Source organism: Gymnoscopelus microlampas (genome assembly GCF_963454915.1).
Source record: "Gymnoscopelus microlampas genome assembly, chromosome: 16".
Classification (NCBI taxonomy): domain Eukaryota; kingdom Metazoa; phylum Chordata; class Actinopteri; order Myctophiformes; family Myctophidae; genus Gymnoscopelus; species Gymnoscopelus microlampas.
The window spans coordinates 47,729,900-47,751,090 of NC_139953.1; the positions used below are offsets into that span (position 1 = coordinate 47,729,900).

A 21,191-nucleotide genomic window follows, 5' to 3' on the forward strand; every position below is an offset into this window, starting at 1 on the left:
CGGTCGGGTCCCGTGTTTGTGTCGAACCAAATGAACGCGGATTTTAAACGGATTTAGCGGGGCCTATGACGGAATCAAAAAAACAAAAAAGGTAAGAAATTGCTTGGCACTACGATGGACGTTCTGAGATTAGCCGATGGCAGTCAATGTGTTAAAGGTCATACTGTACAATATCATAATTTAAGTATAGCTTTATTTGATTTCAGCTTAAATCACACCAGATGTGTGGTCGACATCTGTTTGAATTAATATATTCTTAATTCCTTCGCATACAGTTTTCTTTACAGATCTTTAATTTCATTACAATTCAGACCAAACAAACAAACAATCAGAAACATTGTCTCCTGTATCATTAAGTGACTAAACAGTTAACAGAACAGTTCAGTGAGCATGAAGAACATTAGTTTAATTATTATTATATATTTTGTGTTAATTGTTTTTATGAATTATTATTTTTTTGGGTTAGGGTGGAACATTGAGAAAATCTTTTGAAATGTAAAAAAAGGAAATAGGTCTGTAAACCAAAAATGCATCCTGACCCAATGTTTGGGAGACACTGGTCGACTTATCAATCCTTCTGTAACATATTTGTTCATATGAAGACACTTTACCAAGTTCTACAAAGCTGTCTGGAAAAGCAGCTTTTCGTATCCTCCCTAATTGTTTGCATTCAGTTTTAACATCTAAAGCTGTCAGATTGTTGTGATTCTCTAGTGACTGAATCATTTACAAACTGATATGTGAGTCTAGTTTTGTCTTGAAACTCCAAATCACATCTTTGTTGCTATATTTATTATTGTGATGATTTAATTCATACCTTGAAACCCAAATGATTCATGTTACCTGTTACCTATTATATTAATATATATATATATATATATATATATATATATATATATATATATATATATATATATATATATATATATATATATATATATATATATATATATATATACCCAAATGATTCATGTTACCTGTTACCTAATATATATTATTATATCTCCACTTGGTCTCGTGGCACATACAGTAATGCCTTCACAGAGCGCTTACACTTTTCTCTCTCAGCTGCTGCAGATTAATGATTAATAACCATTGTAGATGTTGATTTACGAGGTCCTACTCATCATCATCATCAAACTTCAGGTGGGGTTGGTATAAGAACGTACGTCCAGTCGCGACACATTACATCATACGAGAGTTTAATATAGAAAAGGTTCACAGCATCAGAAAGTAAGCAAGCAGCATCGTAGCAGCTACAATGATCCACATAATCTATGTCCCCCTCCCTCCTGACTCGGGGCACCTCTCGGTCTCCCCAATTTCTCTGAGGGGTTGTACGTCTACCTCTTTCACAATCCTGTTCTTTTCCTGAACCCCAGTGGGACCACAGAGGGAACGCAGCAAGAACACAAACATGTTTATTTGACATTTTAGGGCAAGGGTCTTCAACGTTTTCAGGCCAAGGACCCCCTAGCTAAGAAAAAGATGAAGCAGGGACCCCCTACTCTATATTGTATAAAATTGTGTTTCAGATTAATGTTTTTTTTACTTAGTCTGCTCTTTTTTCCCTCTACGCCTATAGCCTCTTTGCCAAAAATAGCAGATCTACAAGCTCTCAACGCCTCGCGGCGCGAGGCGTTGAGAGCTTGTAGATCTGCTATTTTCGGCTAATGTTCCCCTCAGAAAAGGAATTCTATGGTTCAAGTGGTTCATGTAAATCCTATCACACAAAGATTTGGCGGACCCCCTATAGTAGCTGTGAGGACCCCCTAGGAGTCCCGGACGCCCTGTTGAAGACCCCTGTTTTATGGGCATCTTGCCTGACATCAAGTTCACCTCTCCCCCAGTTTTTCAAGCCTAGCCTCGCGTATACCAAACTATATCACTGTGTGGATATGAGTCTGGTGCCTCTATCTATGAGGAAGTGTTTTTTCCCCATGGGGGCGGGATCAAAACAATGGCTCTGTACGCAATTGGTTAGACCTACAACCGACTACCAATCACAGTCTCCCGTATTTTAATACTGGGCCCTGATTGGTTAGCCACGTCTTCTGGAGCAGGAAATGGATTCTGGAGAGTGCAAATTTTTTTTGCACTCGCAGATTCGTCCGGTCCCAGGCTAGTTTAAGCCCCCCCCCCCCCTCCTGCTATTATTACATTCATTCTAATGTGGGCTCTGAATTGTCCTCGGTAGGACCTCTGGCGCTCTCCCCCTCCCCTACCAAAACCTGGGAAAGCTATTAGTGTTTTCTTGCCCCACACTCCAGAATGTTCCGAGATCATCTCGCCTCTTTAACGACTTCTGCTGTCTCTCTCTCTCTCTCTCTCTCTGCCTCTCCCTCTGTCCTCCTCCTAATCTCTGTGTCATTTTAGATTTCTTTTCAAAAATAGCAGATCTACAAGCTCATAGCGCGCAGCTTGTAGATCTGCTATTTTTGAAAAATTGTAAAAATGTTTTTTTTTATATATTTTTTCAAAGAACTGTTATGATTTAAAAAATGTTTAGAAGCGGCCTCAGGTCTTAATGGGTTTTGGCCGGGAGTATCATCTGCGCTGTTTATCCCTTACTTTTGCCAAAAAAAAAGCAGATCTACAACTTCAGATCGTAGATCTGCTTTTTTTCTGCTGTTTGGTGTAGAGGGTAAAAAGAGCAGACCAAGTAAACAAAAAAAGTTGAATCTGAAACACAATTTTCATACAATATAGAGGGGGTCCCTGCTTCATCTCTCTCTCAGCTAGGGGGTCCTTGGCCTGAAAACCCCTGAAGACCCCTCATCTACCTTATTGTAATCATGACATTATTGTTAGTATTACTATCAGTTGTGGAAGAAACAGTCGTGTTTGTCTTTGTTTTGTTTAATTGAGTAAAAGTAGCAATACCAAAGTAAAAGTCCTCCATTCAAAACCTCACAATTGTACAAAAGTACTATCATCAACATTAAAGAAGCAAAATAAAAATAGTCATTATGCTGAATTCAGAACCATATCATTCTATTGGATTATAACATCATAAACCACTTAAGCCCTGTTTAATGCTCAGGCTATTCACAAAATAGCAGATCTATAAGCATCACAACACATTTTTCAGCTTGTAGATCTGCTATTTTCTAAAAACAATTACAATATTTTGTATTTAATGATTAGATTAATTACTAATCTAAATATGTGAAGTAACTAGTAAGTAAAGCTGTTAAAACATGTAGTGGAGTTAAAAGTACATTTTATTATGTGATGTATTGTATTATATAAGTATTGTCTCTGTCGGCTGTAAACCTCATACTGTATGTCCAAAACTGTTATTTTGCAAGAGTAGCAGATCTACAAGCTCAAAATGTGTCGCTTCACGCCACGTTTCGAGCTTGTAGATCTGCTACTTTTGATACTTTCGTCTGACGCCGTAGTATGATCAGTTAGGACATTCATTTACAAAACAACACAAAGTTAAAATATGGAGATAGAGGTTTCTGCCTGACAGCAACGATAAGTATAATAAAGTATCAAGATATGGACTTACTAAAATACCTTGAAATGTTACTTATTATTGATCATAGACGATTAATAATAGACAATAGTCGACCATTATCTAAACAATAGATCCATAACAACATAACTTGTTGATGACAACACATGAAGTGATGTCATTTTTAAAGTGTGGCTTTAAAACATAAAAGTTAATATTGGATGTTCTTCTAGACCACAACATAATCACATATAATCTATGAAACGGAGTTATTATACTCCTTCATCATCATCATCATCATCATCATCAATCATGTCAAACTACATCATCCACAGTTACACTGACCTTTCCTGGTAACATCTTCATAGGAACATGATCAGTGCAAATGAATGGAAAGAGTGTTTCAGTGAAAGTGTGTGTGAAGGTGTGTATGTGTGTGTTAGTATCAGGATCAGAGAATGACAGCTTTCCTTCATCCCAGTCCAGCTGGACTCTGATCCTCTGAGGATTCTGCTTCAATAAGAGAGGAGTGAATGAATTTGTTGAGTTGCTTGATCTGTATTTATAGTCATGAAAACAAAAACGTATACCCCATATTGGTTCTGGATCTAAGTCTTCATCTGGATCAATCATCTGGAAAGACTCTGGTAACACACCCAGCATCCAGTCTTGTATATCTCCAACCCCAACATCCCAGCTGTGAGTCCCTGAGTTAAAGCCCTCAGAACCCAGGACATACCCACCGCGGCAAAACCTCTCTGGGTTGTCAGGAACATGCTGTGTCTCAAAAAGATGCTTTACCTTTCCATCTATGCTAGTCAGATCATCAGACAGGATGAGGCCTGGCCAGGCAGTGTTGGGGTCCAGAATGACAGGAGTGTAGGAGACAATGTCCTTCATCTTGTTCCAGACTCTGAAGGTCAGGTTGTGCAGGTGTTTGGTTACGTCTATCAGTGTTCCTGAGACCAGCTGTGGGTCCTGCAGTGTGAACTGGGCTCTTTCCATTGTGGTCTTGTAGTTCTTCAGGAATGAGATGTTTTCAGCTCTCAGCGCCTCATGTATTAGTGTTTGATTGTGTTTGATTGTTGTTGAAATGGTTAATTTGTCTCTCTTCAGATCCTCAATCTTCTCCTTCATCATCTGACTCTTCTGCTGCTCTTCATCCCTCAGTGCCTTGATGCTGGCCTCCTCTTCCTCTTTTAGAAACTGACGAATCTTCTTAAACTGTTCCTTAATCTTCCTCTCTGTTTCCCCGGTCTGGACCTTAATGTATTCTGCTGTTAGGTCACAGTATGGTTCAGCGCGTTTAAAGTACTCCAGTTTCACCTGTAAAGTCTCCAGTGATTTCTTGACTTCCTCCTTGTGATCCAGAGCAGCTTCATCGATGGGTCTGAAACTGTGGTTGGTGTGTTTTTCAGAATCTCCACACGCAACACACACTGGCTGTTGACATTCCAGACAGAACAGTTTGAGTTCAGCATGCAGACTGCAGAGATCCTCAGACCCTGATGAAGTTCTCTTACGTTTTGAAGCTCTCTGTCTCTCCTGTATGAAGGCCTCACACAGGTTCTTAAGAGCCAGGTTACGGGGTAGATGATCTGTTGAATGTATTTCCTTACAAACTGGACATTCCTTTTTTCCCTTCTTTCTCCACCGTGTCTGCACACAGTCATTACAGAAGCTGTGGCTACATGACATTATAACAGGATCTTTAAAGATGTCATGACACACAGGACAGGAATAATCCTCTTCTGGAAGAGACGACGTGGAAGCCATTTATTCTCTGAGTGAAGCTACAAACACTGTGCTCAATACAAGAAATCAGTCAGTCGTAGTAACACTTCCTCCTCTAGAATGTTCCCTGAAGTTTACTTTCACTGTGAATCCAGTTTATTGTTAAACTCCAAGTCTGTAGCTGTGGAAGACGATCCTCCCTCAGTTGAAAGGTTGCGTTTGCTCTTATTTGTCTTCTTTCTGTGTGTGTGTGTGTGTGTGTGTGTGTGTGTGTGTGTGTGTGTGTGTGTGTGAGAGAGAGAGAGAGAACGAGAGGGAGAGGAACGTTAAGAATAACAACCTCCCCGTTTCCTGGTGTGTCAGATGAGTCGGCAAATCTTACTGTTCTCCTCTCCGTTTCTTTGTGTGTGAGAGAGAGACATAGAGAGAGAGAGAGAGGGGGAGAGGAGAGAGAGTCATCAGAGATGAATGTTAAGAATCACAACCTCCCCGTTTCCTGGTGTCAGATGACTTATGCAATGGGCGTAGCCTTTACAAGACCATGACACACGCGCACGCACACACACACACACACACACACACACACACACACACACACACACACACACACACACACACACACACACACACACACACACACACACACACACACACACACACACACACACACACACAGACACCCTGATTCATCTCATCTTCAGTGGTTCTTTGGGATGTTTGTGGTCTTATGTAACAATGAATACATTGTAATAGATCATGTGTTTATTGTGTGTTTTACCTCACATCGTTGTTTCATAAAGCATTTAATCATTTAAATAGTGGCTTCTGCTAAAATATCATTCTGTACGAAAATATGGATTTATTTGATTACAGCTTAAATCACACCAGATTATTTAATCTATTATTAAACATAATTCCTTTGCATACATGTTTTTATTTTGTACATATCTAAAATGTAATTATAATTCAGACCAAACTAAATCAGCCATGATTCAGAATGATGTTGTAGAGTGACAGGATGAATCAAAAATAATAATTGTAATAATTAATACCTGAAGTGGTGAAATGATACCATTTGAGATTCATTCAAAGTCGTGGTGATTCTATAATTTATGAGTAACCTAGAAATAGATTAGAAATACTAGATGACCAATTAGAACCAGTTTTACAATAGAGGCCATAAATTACATGCTAATCTTCCTTTATGCTCTCAACATTATGATGCAGTACAAAAAACATGATGAAATGTTGAACATGATTGTAATTCAATATGTAGGATTAGTTTTCCCCAAATAACCACACACCAGTTTTAGTCAAAGATGTCATGTCAACACACCCTGTTATAAGACTAGACAAGCAGTTATGAATCATGAAAATCCACTATTTCACTATAAAAACAACCATGACTTCAGATAATCTTTCTATAGTCAGACTTTAATTACGAATGAAGTCACGTTACACATCATAAACACTGTCTCTGTATCATTACACATCAGAAACACTGTCTCTGTATCATTACACATCAGAAACACTGTCTCTGTATCATTACACATCAGAAACACTGTCTCCTGTATCATTAAGTGACTAAACAGTTAACAGAACAGTTCAGTGAGCATGAAGATTATTTGTTTAATGATTATATATTTTGTGAAATTGTTTTTTTTTTTAATTTCTGAAACAATCTGATTTTCTTTAGAACATTTAGAAAATCTTTTGAAATGTAAAAAAAGTTAAAGAAAAAAAGTAAATGGGTCCGTAAACCAAAAATGCGTCCTGACCTTATATATATATATATATATATATATATATATATATATATATATATATATATATATATATATATATATATATATATATATATATATATATATATATATATATATATATATATATATATATATATATATATATATATATATATATATATATATATATATATATATATATATATATATATATATATATATATATATATATATATATATATATATATATATATATATATATATATATATATATATATATATATATTTATTTATTTTTTCCACTTGGTGCCTCGTGGTACATAAGGCCTTCACAGAGCGCTTACACGTTTCTCTCTCAGCTGCTGCAGATTAATGATTAATAACCATCACTATCTACATAATCTACCTTATTGTAATCATAACATTATTGTTAGTATTACTATCAGTGGTGGAAGAAACAGTCATGTTTGTTTTTGTTTTGTTTAATTGAGATAAAGTAGCAATACCAAAGTAAAAGTCCTGCATTCAAAACCTCACAATTGTACACAAAGTATTATCATCAACATTAAAGCAAAATAAAAATAGTCATTATGCTGAATTCAGAACCATATCATTCTATTGGATTATAACTATTGATTATAAACCACTTAAGCCCTATTTAATTCTCAGGCTATTCACAGCATAGCAGATCTACAAGCAGCACGACACATTTTTCAGCTTGTAGATCTGCTATTTTCTAAAAACAATTAAATATGTTTTATTTTATGATTAGATTAATTACTAATCTAAATATGTGAAGTAACTAGTAAGTAAAGCTGTCAAAAACATTTTGATTCTGTGATTGTATTGTAATATAAGTATTGTAATATATAAGTATTGTAATATATAAGTATTGTGTCTGTCAGCTGTAAACCTCATACGCCCAAAACTGTTACTTTTCAGGACTCAAATTCAAAAGTTGCAGATCTACAAGCTCACCATGTGTCACGCTGTGTTTCGGGCTTGTAGATCTGCTACTTTTGATACTTTAGTGTGACTGACGTTTGATCAGTTAGGACATTAATTTACAAAAAAATAACACAAAGTTAAAATACGGAGATGGAGGTTTCTGCCTGACAGCAACATATAATAAGTATCATAAAGTATCAAGATATGGACAAACTACAATACCTTGAAAGTCTGCTAAATATTGATCATAGACAATGGATAATAGACAATAGTCTATCATTATTTAAACAATAGATCCATAACAACATAACTTGATGACATCACATGAAGTGATGTCATTATTAAAGTGTGTCTTTAAAAACATGAAGTAAATATTGAATGTTCTTCTAGACCACAACAGAATCACATAGATTGTATGAAACTGAGTTATTATACTCCTTCAATATCTTCTTTATCATCATCATCATCATCATCATCATATCTAACTATGTTGTTCCACAGTTACACTGATCACATCTTCAGAGGGACAGTATGACCATTGTAAATGTATGGAAAGAGTGTTTCAGTGAAAGTGTGTGTGAAGGTGTGTATGTGTGTGTTAGTATCAGGATCAGAGAATGACAGCTTTCCTTCATTCCAGTCCGGCTGGACTCTGATCTTCTGAGGTTTCTGCTTCAATGAGAGAAAAGTGGTTGACCCTGATGGGGAGTATGCTGCATATTTACCTTCATATAACCTTGTTCTCCAGTGTTGACCCCCTCTGTCTCCCTTCCTCTGGTAAGACTCTGCTAACACACCCAGTGACCAGTGTGCATTGTCTCCAACCTCAACATCCCAGCTGTGAGTCCCTGAGTTAAAGCCCTCAGAACCCAGGACAAAGCCATAGTGGTCAAACCTCTCTGGGTTGTCAGGAAGCTGATGTCTTTTCCCCCATCTCACACTGGTCAGATCATCAGACAGGGTGTATGCTGGATGGGCAGTGTTGGGGTCCAGAATGACAGGAGTGTAGGAGACAATGTTCTTCATCTTGTTCCAGACTCTGAAGGTCAGGTTGTTCAGGTGTTTGGTCACGTCTATCAGTGGTCCTGAGACCAGCTGTGGGTCCTGCAGTGTTAACTGGACTCTTTCCATTGTGGTCTTGTAGTTCTGCAGGAATGAGATGTGTTCAGCTCTCAGCTCCTCCTCTATGGCTCTGATGTTGTTTGAAAGGGTTAATATGTCTCTGTTCAGACCCTCAATCTTCTCCTTCATCATCTGACTCTTCTGCTGCTCTTCATCCCTCAGTGCAGTGATGCTGGCCTCCTCTTCCTCTTGCAGAAACTGATGAAGCTTCTTAATCTCTTCCTTAATCTGCCTCTCTGTGTTCTGGGCCTGGACCTTAATGTATTTTGCTGTTTGGTCACAGTTTGTTTTAACTTTATTAAAAACCTTCAGTTTCTCCTGTAAAGTCTTCAGTGATTTCTGGACTTCCTCCTTGTGATCCAGAGCAGCTTCATCGATGGGTCTGAAACTGTGGTTGGTGTGTTTTTTAGAATCTCGACACACAACACACACTGGCTGTTGACAATCCAGACAGAACAGTTTGAGTTCAGCATGCAGACTGCAGAGATCCTCAGACCCTGATGAAGTTCTCTTACGTTTTGAAGCTCTCTGTCTCTCCTGTATGAAGGCCTCACACAGGTTCTTCAGAGCCAGGTTACGGGGTAGATGACCTGTTGAATGTATTTTCTTACAAACTGGACATTGTTTTATTCCCTTCCGTCTCCACCATTCCTGCTGACAGGCTTTACAGAAGCTGTGGCTACATGACAGGATAACAGGATCTTTAAAGATGTCATGACACACAGGACAGGAATAATCCTCTTCTGGAAGAGATGACATGGAAGCCATTTAGTCTCTGAGTGAAGCTATACAAACACTCTGCTCAATACAGGAAGTCAGTCAGTCGTAGTAACACTGCCTCCTCTAGAATGTTCCCTGAAGTTTACTTTCACTGTGAATCCTGGTTCTTGTTAAACTCCAAGTCTGTAGCTGTGGAAGACGATCCTCCCTCACTGGAAGTTGTGCGTTTTCTCTTATTTGTGTTCTTTCTGTGTGTGTGTGCGTGGGTGTGTTTGTGTGTGTATGTGTGTGAGAACGAGAGGGAGAGAGGGAGAGGAACGTTAAGAATAACAACCTCCCCTTTTCCTGGTGTGTCAGATGACTTAAGCAAGGGGCGTAGCCTTTACAAGAACATGACTGACACGCACGCACGCACACACGCACACACACACACACACACACACACACACACACACACACACACACACACACACACACACACACACACACAGTGTTGGGAAAGTTCACTTTCTACCTGAACTAGTTCAAAGTTGTGTTCACAAATTTTAAAATGAACTAGTTCAGTTCATAATTAAACATTTTGAACTAAACTATTATAGTTATTTTTTTCAATATGTTGCTGCGAGTTATTATTTGTCAAAATTATTGCCACATATACAACCACAGACATCAATTATTTTATCCGTTTTAACACTGAAACTCAGATTATTACTAATAGTTATGCTATTAGCATTACTAATAATATATATATATAAAGAAAAAAATATATATATATATATATATATTTAGCCATAATGTTTTAAAAACATAGCAGACCTACAAGCTCACAATGTGTTGCATCCATGACGCGTTGTGAGCGTGTATGTCTGCTACTTTATGCGCGGGGCACCGTCGTGCTGCAAAGTATAAATTAGGCTCTCTAGCCCCGAGTAGGACGGCGTGTGGCAGTATTTTTTTCACGCGCAAGGTACGGCACGGTATGCTAGAACGTGAAATATGAATATGAGTTCATGAACGATCGTTCATTGAACTCGTTCAGACACAACACTGAACACACAGCCTATAATACACATACAGTATATAGTGTATGCTCCACACATAGTGAAGTGGGTGAATGAGATGTATCAAAGTCAGGACAGTGTTTTATGTCTCATACTTATAGAGACAAGGAACAATAGAGAGGAAACAGAAAGTTATATATAGTTTTCTTCTTCATGGTCTCTGAGTGGACTTCCTTCCTTCCTTGGAACCTCCTCCTTACATCTGCTGAAAGCTGAGACCTCACACATGTACACTCACGCACACACACACACACACACACACACACACACACACACACACACACACACACACACACACACACACACACACACACACACACACACACACACACACACACACACACCCTGATTCATCTCTTCTTCAGTGGTTCTTTGGGATGATTGCTTTGTGGTCTTATGTAACAATTAATATATTGTAATAGATCATGTGTTTATTGTGTGTTTTATCTCACACCTCGTCTTTTCATAAAGCCTGTAATCATTTAAATAGTGGCTTCTGCTAAAATATCATACTGTACGAAAATATGGATTTATTTGATTTCAGCTTAAATCACACCAGATGTGTGTCGACATCTGTTTGAATTAAACATAATTCCTTTGCATACATGTTTTTATTTTGTACATAATATAACATGTAATTATAATTCAGACCAAACTAAATCAGCCATGATTCAGAATGATGTTGTAGAGTGACAGGATGAATCAAAAATAATAATTATAATAATTAATACATGAAATGGTGAAATGACACCATTTGAGATTCATTCAAAGTCGTGGTGATTCTATAATTTATGAGTCATCTAGAGATAGATTAGAAATACTAGATGACCCTTTAGAACCAGTTTTACAATAGAGGCCATAAAATACATGCTAATCTTCCTTTATGCTCTCAACATTATGATGCAGTACAAAAAACATGATGAAATGTTGAACATGATCGTAATTTAATATGTAGGATTAGTTTTCCTCAAATAACTACACACCAGTTTTAGTCATATGTCATGTCAGCACACCCTGCTATAAGACTAGACATGCAGTTATGAATCATGAAAATCCACTATTTGACTATAAAAACAACCATGACTTCAGATAATCTTTCTATAATCAGACTTTAATTACGAATGAAGTCACGTTACACATCATAAACACTGTCTCTGTATCATTAAGTGACTAAACAGTTAACAGAACAGTTCAGTGAGCATGAAGAACATTTGCTTAATTATTATTATATATTTTGTGAAATTCTTTTTTAATTTCTGAAAAATTTTGATTTTCTTTAGAACATATAGAACATCTTTTTAAATGTAAAAAAAGTTTTTAAAAAAGTAAATGGGTCCGCAAACCAAAAATGCGTCCTGACCTTATGTTTGGGAGACACTGGTCGACCTATCAATCCTTCTGTAACATATTTGTTCATATGAAGACACTTTACCAAGTTCTACAAAGCTGTCTGGGAAACCAGCCCCCCCCCCCTCCTCCCTAATTGTTTGCATTCAGTTTTAACAACTAAAGCTGTCAGATTGTTGCCATTCTCTAGTGACTGAATCATTTACAAACTGACATGTGAGTCTAGTTTTGTTTTGACACACCAAATCACATCTTTGTTGCTATATTTATTATTGTGATGATTTCATTCATACCTTGAAACCCAAATGATTCATTTTACCTGTTACCTATTATATTAATATATATTAATATATATTATTATGTTTCCACTTGGTGCCTCGTGGCACATAAGGCCTTCACAGAGCGCTTACACTTTTCTCTCTCAGCTGCTGCAGATTAATGATTAATAACCATCACTATCTACATAATCTACCTTATTGTAATCATGACATTATTGTTAGTATTACTATCAGTGGTGGAAGAAACAGTCATGTTTGTTTTTGTTTTGTTTAATTGAGTAAAAGTAGCAATACCAAGTAAAAGTCCTGCATTCAAAACCTCACAATTGTACAAAAAGTATTATCATCAACATTAAAGCAAAATAAAAATAGTCATTATGCTGAATTCAGAACCATATCATTCTATTGGATTATAACTATTGATTATAAACCACTTAAGCCCTATTTAATTCTCAGGCTATTCACAGCATAGCAGATCTACAAGCAGCACGACACATTTTTCAGCTTGTAGATCTGCTATTTTCTAAAAACAATTAAATATGTTTTATTTTATGATTAGATTAATTACTGATCTAAATATGTGAAGTAACTAGTAAGTAAAGCTGTCAAAAACATTTTGATTCTGTGATTGTATTGTAATATAAGTATTGTAATATATAAGTATTGTGTCTGTCAGCTGTAAACCTCATACGCCCAAAACTGTTACTTTTCAGGACTCAAATTCAAAAGTTGCAGATCTACAAGCTCACCATGTGTCACGCTGTGTTTCGGGCTTGTAGATCTGCTACTTTTGATACTTTAGTGTGACTGACGTTTGATCAGTTAGGACATTAATTTACAAAAAAATAACACAAAGTTAAAATACGGAGATGGAGGTTTCTGCCTGACAACAACATATAATAAGTATCATAAAGTATCAAGATATGGACAAACTACAATACCTTGAAAGTCTGCTAAATATTGATCATAGACAATGGATAATAGACAATAGTCAATCATTATTTAAACAATAGATCCATAACAACATAACTTGATGACATCACATGAAGTGATGTCATTATTAAAGTGTGTCTTTAAAAACATGAAGTAAATATTGAATGTTCTTCTAGACCACAACAGAATCACATAGATTGTATGAAACTGAGTTATTATACTCCTTCAATATCTTCTTTATCATCATCATCATCATCATCATCATCATCATATCTAACTATGTTGTTCCACAGTTACACTGATCTTCCCTGGTAACATCTTCAGAGGGACAGTATGACCATTGTAAATGTATGGAAAGAGTGTTTCAGTGAAAGTGTGTGTGTAGGTGTGTATGTGTGTGTTAGTATCAGGATCAGAGAATGACAGCTTTCCTTCATTCCAGTCCAGCTGGACTCTGATCCTCTGAGGTTTCTGCTTCAATGAGAGAACAGTGGTTGACCCTGATGGGGAGTATGCTGCATATTTACCTTCATATAACCTTATTCTCCAGTGTTGACCCCCTCTGTCTCCCTTCCTCTGGTAAGACTCTGCTAACACACCCAGTGACCAGTGTGCATTGTCTCCAACCTCAACATCCCAGCTGTGAGTCCCTGAGTTAAAGCCCTCAGAACCCAGGACAAAGCCATAGTGGTCAAACCTCTCTGGGTTGTCAGGAAGCTGATGTCTTTTCCCCCATCTCACACTGGTCAGATCATCAGACAGGGTGTATGCTGGATGGGCAGTGTTGGGGTCCAGAATGACAGGAGTGTAGGAGACAATGTTCTTCATCTTGTTCCAGACTCTGAAGGTCAGGTTGTTCAGGTGTTTGGTCACGTCTATCAGTGGTCCTGAGACCAGCTGTGGGTCCTGCAGTGTTAACTGGACTCTTTCCATTGTGGTCTTGTAGTTCTGCAGGAATGAGATGTGTTCAGCTCTCAGCTCCTCCTCTATGGCTCTGATGTTGTTTGAAAGGGTTGATATGTCTCTGTTCAGACCCTCAATCTTCTCCTTCATCATCTGACTCTTCTGCTGCTCTTCATCCCTCAGTGCAGTGATGCTGGCCTCCTCTTCCTCTTGCAGAAACTGATGAAGCTTCTTAATCTCTTCCTTAATCTGCCTCTCTGTGTTCTGGGCCTGGACCTTAATGTATTTTGCTGTTTGGTCACAGTTTGTTTTAACTTTATTAAAAACCTTCAGTTTCTCCTGTAAAGTCTTCAGTGATTTCTGGACTTCCTCCTTGTGATCCAGAGCAGCTTCATCGATGGGTCTGAAACTGTGGTTGGTGTGTTTTTTAGAATCTCGACACACAACACACACTGGCTGTTGACAATCCAGACAGAACACTGGCTGTTGACATTCCAGACAGAACAGTTTGAGTTCAGCATGCAGACTGCAGAGATCCTCAGACCCTGATGAAGTTCTCTTACGTTTTGAAGCTCTCTGTCTCTCCTGTATGAAGGCCTCACACAGGTTCTTCAGAGCCAGGTTACGGGGTAGATGACCTGTTGAATGTATTTTCTTACAAACTGGACATTGTTTTATTCCCTTCCGTCTCCACCATTCCTGCTGACAGGCTTTACAGAAGCTGTGGCTACATGACAGGATAACAGGATCTTTAAAGATGTCATGACACACAGGACAGGAATAATCCTCTTCTGGAAGAGATGACATGGAAGCCATTTAGTCTCTGAGTGAAGCTACAAACACTCTGCTCAATACAGGAAGTCAGTCAGTCGTAGTAACACTGCCTCCTCTAGAATGTTCCCTGAAGTTTACTTTCACTGTGAATCCTGGTTCTTGTTAAACTCCAAGTCAGTAGCTGTGGAAGACGATCCTCCCTCACTGGAAGTTGTGCGTTTGCTCTTATTTGTGTTCTTTCTGTGTGTGTGTGCGTGGGTGTGTTTGTGTGTGTATGTGTGTGAGAACGAGAGGGAGAGGAACGTTAAGAATAACAACCTCCCCTTTTCCTGGTGTGTCAGATGACTTAAGCAAGGGGCGTAGCCTTTACAAGAACATGACTGACACGCACGCACGCACGCACACACGCACGCACGCACGCACGCACGCACGCACGCACGCACGCACGCACACACACACACACACACACACAGTGTTGGGAAAGTTCACTTTCTACCTGAACTAGTTCAAAGTTGTGTTCACAAATTTTAAAATGAACTAGTTCAGTTCATAATTAAAAATTTTGAACTAAACTATTATAGTTATTTTTTCAATATGTTGCTGCGAGTTATTGTTTGTCAAAATTATTGCCACATATACAACCACAGACATCAATTATTTTATCCGTTTTAACACTGAAACTCAGATTATTACTAATAGTTATGCTATTAGCATTACTAATAATATATATATATAAATATATATATATATATATATATATATATATATATATATATATATATATATATATATATATATATATTTAGCCATAATGTTTTAAAAACATTGCAGACCTACAAGCTCACAATGTGTTGCATCCATGACGCGTTGTGAGCGTGTATGTCTGCTACTTTATGCGCGGGGCACAGTCGTGCTTTAAAGTATAAATTAGGCTCTCTAGCCCCAAATAGGACGGCGTGTGGGCAGTATTTTTTTCACGCGCAAGGTACGGCACGGTATGCTAGAACGTGAAATATGAATATGAGTTCATGAACGATCGTTCATTGAACTCGTTCAGACACAACACTGAACACACAGCCTATAATACACATACAGTATATAGTGTATGCTCCACACATAGTGAAGTGGGTGAATGAGATGTATCAAAGTCAGGACAGTGTTTTATGTCTCATACTTATAGAGACAAGGAACAATAGAGAGGAAACAGAAAGTTATATATAGTTTTCTTCTTCATGGTCTCTGAGTGGACTTCCTTCCTTCCTTGGAACCTCCTCCTTACATCTGCTGAAAGCTGAGACCTCACACATGTACACTCACGCACACACACACACGCACACACGCACACACACACACACACACACACACACACACACACACACACACGCACACGCACACGCACACGCACACACACACACCATGCTTCATCTCTGCTTCGGTGGTTCTTTGGGATGATTGCTTTGCGGTCTTATGTAACAATTAATATATGGTAATAGATCATGTGTTTATTATGTGTTTTATCTCTCACCTCGTCTTTTCATAAAGCCTGTTATCATTTAAATAGTGGCTTCTGCTAAAATATCATACTGTACGAAAATATGGATTAATTTTTATTTCAGCTTAAATCACACCAGATGTGTGTCGACATCTGTTTGAATTAAACAGAATTCATTTGCATACATGTTTTTATTTTGTACATATCTAACATGTAATTATAATTCAGAACAAACTAAATCAGCCATGATTCAGAATGATGTTGTAGAGTGACAGGATGAATCAAACATAATAATTATAATAATTAATACATGAAATGGTGAAATGACACCATTTGAGATGCATTCAAAGTCGTGGTGATTCCATATTTTATGAGTAACCTAGAGATATATTAGACATACTAGATGACCAATTAGACAGTTTTACAATAGAGGCCATAAATTACATGCTAATCTTCCTTTATGCTCTCAACATGATGATGCAGTACAAAAAAACACTCTAAATGTTGAACATGATTGTAATTCAATATGTAGGATTAGTTTTCCCCAAATAACCACACACCAGTTTTAGTCAAAGATGTCATGTCAACACACCCTGTTATAAGACTAGACAAGCAGTTATGAATCATGAAAATCCACTATTTCACTATAAAAACAACCATGACTTCAGATAATCTTTCTATAGTCAGACTTTAATTATGAATGCAGTCACGTTACACATTAAACACACTGTCTCTGTATCATTACACATCAGAAACACTGTCTCCTGTATCATTAAGTGACTAAACAGTTAACAGAACAGTTCAGTGAGCATGAAGAACATTTGTTTAATTATTATTATATATTTTGTGAAAAATTCTGATTTTCTTTAGAACATTTAGGAAATCTTTTGAATTGTAAAAAAAGTTTAAAAAAAGTAAATGGGTCCGCAAACCAAAAATGCATCCTGACCCAATGTTTGGGAGACACTGGTTGACCTATCAATCCCTCTGTAAGATATTTGTTCATATGAAGACACTTTACCAAGTTCTACAAAGCTGTCTGGGAAAGCAGCCCCCCCCCCTCCTCCTCCCTAATTGTTTGCATTCAGTTTTAACAACTAAAGCTGTCAGATTGTTGTCATTCTCTAGTGACTGAAACATTTACAAACTGACATGTGAGTCTAGTTTTGTTTTGACACACCAAATCACATCTTTGTTGCTATATTTATTATTGTGATGATTTAATTCATACCTTGAAACCCAAATTATTCATGTTACCTGTTACCTATTATATTAATATATATATATATATATATATATTAATATATACAAACCCAAATGATTCATGTTACCTATTATATTAATATATTATTATATTTCCACTTGGTGCCTCGTGGCACATAAGGCCTTCACAGAGCGCTTACACTTTTCTCTCTCAGCTGCTGCAGATTAATGATTAATAACCATCACTATCTACATAATCTACCTTATTGTAATCATGACATTATTGTTAGTATTACTATCAGTGGTGGAAGAAACAGTCATGTTTGTTTTTGTTTTGTTTAATTGAGTAAAAGTAGCAATACCAAAGTAAAAGTCCTGCATTCAAAACCTCACAATTGTACTAAAGTATTATCATCAACATTAAAGTAGCAAAATAAAAATAGTCATTATGCTGAATTCAGAAACATATCATCCTATTGGATTATAACTATTGATTATAAAACACTTAAGCCCTGTTTAATGCTCAGGCTATTCACAACATAGCAGATCTACAATCATCACAACACATTTTTCAGCTTGTAGATCTGCTATTTTCTAAAAACAATTACAATATTTTGTATTTAATGATTATATGAATTACTAATATAAATCTGCAAAGTAACTACATTAGTAAGTAAAGCTGTTATAACATGTAGTGGAGTTAAAAGTACATTTGATTATGTGATGTATTGTAATATATAAGTATTGTAACATATAAGTATTGTAATATATAAGTATTGTAATATATAAGTATTGTGTCTGTCAGCTGTAAACCTCATACTGTACGTCCAAAACTGACTCTAATTCAAAAGTTGCAGATCTACAAGCTCACCATGTGTCACACCGTGTTTCAGGCTTGTAGATCTGCTACCAGTGTTGCCAGATTCTGTGAGAGAAACAAGCAACCAGGTCTAGGAAAACCAGCCCAAAAGAAGTGACTATGGGCCACATGAGCACTTTAACATGTACATCAGCTATTTGAAAATAGCAGATCTACAAGCCCACAACGCGTCGCGATGCGACGTGTTGTGAGCTTGTAGATCGGCTATTTTAAAATAAAATCTTGCAGGGAAATTATAATGAGCAGATCTGGCAACCCTGTCTGCTACTTTTGATACTTTAGTGTGACTAACGTTTGATCAGTTAGGACATTAATTTACAAAAAAAAACACAAAGTTAAAATATGGAGATAGAGGTTTCTGCCTGACAACAACGTTTAAGTATAATACGTATCATAAAGTATCAAGATATGGACATACTAAAATACATTGAAATTGTATTTATTAATTCTACTTATCATAGACAATTGATAATAGACAATAGTCAATCATTATATAAACAATATATCCATAACAACATGACATGTAGATGACATCACATGAAGTGATGTCATTATTAAAGTGTGGCTTTAAAAAAAAAAAAGTAAATATTGAATGTTCTTCTAGACCACAACATAATCACATAGAATCTATGAAACTGAGTTATTATACTCCTTCAATATCATCATCATCAATCGCTGTCGTCGTCCTCCTCGTCATCATCATAACTATGTTGTTCCACAGTTACACTGATCTTCCCTGGTAACATCTTCAGAGGTTCAGTATCATCACCAGTGATAATGAATGGAAAGAGAGTTTCAGTGAAAGTGTGTGTGTAGGTGTGTATGTGTGTGTTAGTATCAGGATCAGAGAATGACAGCTTTCCTTCATTCCAGTCCAGCTGGACTCTGATCCTCTGAGGTTTCTGCTTCAATGAGAGAGTGACTGACCCTGTTCTGGAGCCTGCTTTGTATTTTACCTTTAATTAACGCTATTCTCCAGAGTGGACTCCTTCTGTCTCCCTTCCTCTGGTAAGACTCTGCTAACACACCCAGTGACCAGAGTGTATTGTCTCCAACCTCAACATCCCAGCTGTGAGTCCCTGAGTTAAACCCCTCAGAACCCAGGACAAAGCCATAGTGGTCAAACCTCTCTGGGTTGTCAGGAAGCTGCTGCCATTCTCCACATCTCACGCTGGTCAGATCATCAGACAGGGTGTATGATGGATGGGCAGTGTTGGGGTCCAGAATGACAGGAGTGTAGGAGACAATGTCCTTCATCTTGTTCCAGACTCTGAAGGTCAGGTTGTTCAGGTGTTTGGTCACGTCTATCAGTGGTCCTGAGACCAGCTGTGGGTCCTGCAGTGTGAACTGGACTCTTTCCATTGTGGTCTTGTAGTTCTGCAGGAATGAGATGTGTTCAGCTCTCAGCTCCTCCTTTATGGCTCTGATGTTGTTTGAAAGGGTTAATATGTCTTTGTTCAGACCCTCAATCTTCTCCTTCATCACCTGACTCTTCTGCTGCTCTTCATCCCTCAATGCAGTGATGCTGGCCTCCTCTTCCTCTTGTAGAAACTGATGAAGCTTCTTAAACTGTTCCTTAATCTGCCTCTCTGTGTTCTGGGCCTGGACCTTAATGTGTTTTGCTGTTTGGTCACTTTTTGTCTTAACTTTATTAAAGACCTTCAGTTTCTTCTGTAAAGTCTTCAGTGATTTATGGACTTCCGCCATGTGACCCAGAGCAGCTTCATTGATGGGTTTGAAACTGTGGTTGGTGTGTATGTCTGAATGAAGACACACAAGACACACTGGCTGTTGACATTCCAGACAGAACAGTTTGAGTCTCTCAGCATGCAGACTGCAGATATCTTCAGATCCTCTCTTACGTTTTGAAGCTCTCTGTCTCTCCTGTATGAAGGCCTCACACAGGTTCTTCAGAGCCAGGTTACGGGGTGGATGATTCGTAGAATTTATTTTTCTACAAACTGGACATTCCTTTGTTGTCTTCTCTCTCCACCATTCATGCAGACAGTCATTACAGAAGCTGTGGCTACAAGACAGTATAACAGGATCTTTAAAGATGTCACGACACACAGGACAGGACAAATCCTCTTCTGGAAGAGACGACGTGGAAGCCATTTAGTCTCTGGGTGAAGCTACACACACTCTGCTCAATACAGGAAGTCAGTCAGTGGTAGTAACACTTCCTCCTCTAGAATGTTCCCTGAAGTTTACTGTGAATCGCGGTTGTTGTTAAAGTCCATTCAGCTGACAGAGTCAGCAGCAGGTTCCAGTGGTCTGGGTCAGTATTCCCTCCTGTAGTTGATGTGGAAAGACAGTCTGTCCTCCTCACTGGAAGATGAGTTTCATCTGAAGGTGAATCGTATTGTTCGTCTCTCCGTATTTGTGTCGACCGTGTCGTCAGTGAGGAAAGTAAGATTAACAATCTCTCTATCTCCGTACAATGTCTTTATGAGTCTGGCAAGGGGCGAGGCATCGACACGACCATAAATTGTTCCAAAGTTTGCTTCTTTATTGTGTCCGAGTGGACTTTGACTGCTCAATGTGCTCTGCGTACGTTTTTTATTCACCTTTTCACACACCGACGGTCA

General features: G+C 37.7%; 3 protein-coding genes and 1 pseudogene across 4 annotated transcripts in view; 1 reads left to right on the forward strand and 3 right to left on the reverse strand.

Moving 5' to 3' along the window:
* Positions 1-21,191, forward strand: part of nbas (NBAS subunit of NRZ tethering complex) — a 250,929-nt gene that overhangs the window by 108,530 nt on the left and 121,208 nt on the right.
* On the reverse strand, positions 1,276-9,771 carry LOC311063891 (E3 ubiquitin-protein ligase TRIM39-like; the record flags this gene model as incomplete). The annotated part of the gene is made up of 4 exons (XM_084083525.1): positions 1,276-1,371; positions 3,809-4,422; positions 4,609-4,884; positions 8,427-9,771. The coding sequence occupies 4 exons, from the start codon at positions 9,769-9,771 to the stop codon at positions 1,276-1,278; spliced, it is 2,331 nt and encodes a 776-aa protein (XP_083939651.1).
* On the reverse strand, positions 13,490-15,215 carry LOC311063278 (E3 ubiquitin-protein ligase TRIM39-like). Its single transcript, XM_084082647.1, has one exon. The coding sequence runs from the start codon at positions 15,068-15,070 to the stop codon at positions 13,625-13,627; it is 1,446 nt and encodes a 481-aa protein (XP_083938773.1). The 5' UTR covers positions 15,071-15,215; the 3' UTR covers positions 13,490-13,624.
* Positions 19,272-20,718, reverse strand: LOC311063898 (E3 ubiquitin-protein ligase TRIM39-like; annotated as a pseudogene). The gene has a single exon. The product of its transcript is annotated as an E3 ubiquitin-protein ligase TRIM39-like (transcript).

What these genes read in the sequence shown, in the direction of transcription:
- LOC311063278 (XM_084082647.1), bottom strand. Translation starts at nt 15,070, where the DNA reads ATGGCTTCCATGTCATCTCTTCCAGAAGAGGATTATTCCTGTCCTGTG.